The 3333-nt window shown below is 40.7% G+C and overlaps 1 protein-coding gene across 1 annotated transcript; it reads left to right on the plus strand.

Moving 5' to 3' along the window:
• Positions 1–648: 648 nt before the first annotated feature.
• Positions 649–2948, plus strand: LOC142554024 (pollen receptor-like kinase 4). Its single transcript, XM_075664633.1, has 2 exons — positions 649–2092; positions 2189–2948. The coding sequence occupies exons 1-2, from the start codon at positions 859–861 to the stop codon at positions 2866–2868; spliced, it is 1914 nt and encodes a 637-aa protein (XP_075520748.1). The 5' UTR covers positions 649–858; the 3' UTR covers positions 2869–2948.
• The last annotated feature ends 385 nt before the right edge of the window (positions 2949–3333 follow it).

Below are 3333 nucleotides of genomic sequence, written 5' to 3' on the forward strand. Positions count from 1 at the left end.
CATATGATATGAATCCACCTAATTCCACCTCAAAAGCTAGCTCATGAGAGGAGGATTGTGAATTCATATATATTTTGCCCAAGACAACTCTTGCTAACCGACTGTGGGACACATCACTAGCCAAAGAATGTCATCTATGTAGATTGTAACAACAAATGCGTGTTTAGTGGGCTCACTATTTTTAGTGTGTAAAGGTTGAGATTTGTTCAAGGTCCAAAAATGTTGAAATCCCAGTCTGTCTTGCCTTCTTCTGTGCATGGAAGTCCGAATTTTCATCTTCGTTAGCTCTAAGTTGGCCTCCACTTTATGCAAAATGATAATTTGGGTTCATTTTAGAATTTAGACAATGTTGTGTTTCGGATCAATTGTTAAGACCATGTCTTTAGAGTGATTGAGATATTGAGTCACGTATCTGATAAAGTGCTTTGTTTGTAGAGTGATTGAGATATTGAGTCACCTAACTGATAAAGTGCTTTGTTTGCTGAGTTTTATGAAAATAATATTTTTTTCCAAAAAAGAGTTGCAGTAGTTTCATACTTGGGTTCTTTAAATTTCATGATTTGGGAGTTTTTAAAACAAAATCTAATGTCTGCTTTGAGCAACTAGGTGAAAATAACTAAAACTACCAGAAGACAGGCTAGATACGTTATAACGGTACATGCAAAACTCTTTGTATCCTCAGCCTAAAATTACAACATAAATCTTCCCAATTTTCTTGTTCTCTCACACTAAGTGAACTCATAGCTGTCCTAGAATCCCAAAGGAATATTTGCTATCACTCGAAACAACCAGTCACTATATCACTCCCTAAATCACCATTACAACCAATTTTCTCACAATTTCGAACAACTTTTCACCATGAAAGCCTCCATTTTCTTCAGTTTATTTTTCCTTGCAGCCCTCTGGATTTTACCCGAACAATCTATAGCAGAAGACGGCCCCGGAGGTGGTTTCCTTGGGTACGAGAGGGATGCTCTTTTATCACTCAAACAAGGATTCAAAAACTCATTTCTTGATGGAAATTGGACAGGCATCATGTGTTACATGAATGACACGCCATATTGGTATGGTGTCCAGTGCATCAATGGTCGAATCACCAGCGTAAGTTTGGAACATATGTGGCTTGCAGGAGAAATCAAGAAAGATTCATTAGCCAATCTTACTGAACTGACAAGTCTCAGCTTCAAGGGGAACTCCATATCCGGGAATCTGATGGATTTTTCATATAATCTGAAGTTGAGAATCATCGATTTGTCAGGCAATAGGTTTCTTGGAGAAATCCCACCATCTGTCGTGAATCTGAATTATCTGGAATCCCTCCAGCTGCAGGACAACAATTTGACAGGTCCGATTCCAGGTCTCAACCAATCATCCTTAAAAACATTTAGGGTTTCTAACAACAATCTTTCTGGATCAATCCCGGATACTGAAACCCTTCAATCGTTTAACATTTCCTCCTACGCGGGCAATCCAAATCTGTGTGGCCCTCCAACTCAAACATTTTGCAGCACCAGAAACAACCTATCTGGTGAATCAAAAAGTGAGAATTCAGATTCAAACAACAATAGTGACAACAGTTCACATTTCGTGGCCATATTAGTGGTGGCTGATGTGATCGTTCTAGTAGTCTTTCTGTTCCTCTTCATCATATACTACAAGAAATACAAGAAACTCAAAAAAGAACTGAAGATCAAGAACCCTCATAAAGATGAAGAACACGACAGCACAATTATAGCCCGATCCCTGGAAAAGAAACTACCCGAAGGAAACAGGGGGAAGCTTGTATTCATGGAGAATGTCGTGACAAGGTTCGAGCTGGATGATCTGCTGAAAGCTTCAGCAGAAGGATTAGGAAGAGGAAACTTTGGGAATTGTTATAAAGCGAATCTTGAAATTGGGGAAGCCGTAGTTGTTAAAAGGTTAAGGGATTTGAAACCTTTGAGCAGTGAAGAATTTGTCAGACAAGTGAAAGCAATCGCGGATCAGAAACACCCGAATTTGTTGCCGCTTCTAGCTTATTACCATTCCAAGGATGAGAAGCTGTTTCTATACAGATTTGCAGCAAATGGGAACGTCTACAATCGCCTCCATGGTATGTAATTTCAATCCAAACTAGTCTTCATTAGTGACCACAATGTGATGGGGTGAAAAAAAGTTCAATTTTTCTTCCAACTGAAATTATCTACAGGAGGAAGAGGATCCCGCGACCGAGTCCCGTTCGGGTGGAGTTCAAGACTTGCAGTCGCACGCGGCGTTGCTAGAGTTCTTGAGTACCTGCACCAGAACACCAGATCGCAGACAACGGTTCCTCACGGTAACCTGAAATCCATCAACGTTCTCCTCAACGAAAACGACGAGATCCTTGTCTCCGACTACGGCCTCACCTCCCTGATCGCACTACCGATCGCCGCACAGCGTATGGTCGCCTATAAATGCCCCGAGTACCTATCCCACAAAAGAGTATCCAAGAAATCCGACGTCTGGAGCTACGGCAGTCTGCTCCTCGAGCTTCTCACTGGGAGGGTTCCGGCACATTGTGCCGCTCCGGGAATCGACGGCGTTGACCTCTGCGCGTGGGTCCACCGCGCCGTGCGCGAGGAATGGACGGCCGAGATTTTCGATGCTGAGATCGCTGTGCAGAGAGGGGCGAACCAGGGGATGCTGAAGCTGATGCGGATAGCGATTAGATGCTGCGAAAAGTCACCGGAGAAGCGGCCGGATATCAGTCATGTGGCGGCGGAGGTGGAGAAGATCAAGGTGGCCGGAGATTCGGACGAGGAGTACTCGTACTCGTCTTTGGAGAGATCGCTGACGGATGATTCCTACTCGTTGCCTCCGTCGCAAGTATCTGAAGAGGATCGGAGATAATATATTTTTAATTTGTTTTAATTTTTTATTTTTGTTTAAAAAATTTAATAGTTTTGTTTTGTCTTTTGTAAACAATAAGGAAATCTCATGGTCTGGTTGAAACATTATAATTACATATTTCTATTTTATCGGTAAATGTTTGGTATGAATAAATTTTATATTTACGAAAATAATCTTTCTTTTTCTCTTCGAAGAAACGATAACAGTTTTAATTTCCAATTTTTTTAAAAAAAGTTTTTCCTTTGATAAAAAAAGACAAAAACTTATGTGAGACGGTCTCACAGATCGAATTTTGTAAGACGAATATCTTATTTGGGTCATCCATGAAAAAATATTACCTTTTCTGCTAAGAATATTACTTGTTATTGTGAATATCATTAGGATTGATCCGTCTCACAGATAACTCAAAAGAGATATACTAAAAAAAACTATATTTCCAACAACAAAGTCCCAAGCAGTTCCCTT

This window comes from Primulina tabacum, chromosome 8 (assembly GCF_025594145.1).
Source record: "Primulina tabacum isolate GXHZ01 chromosome 8, ASM2559414v2, whole genome shotgun sequence".
Taxonomy (NCBI): Eukaryota; Viridiplantae; Streptophyta; class Magnoliopsida; order Lamiales; family Gesneriaceae; genus Primulina; species Primulina tabacum.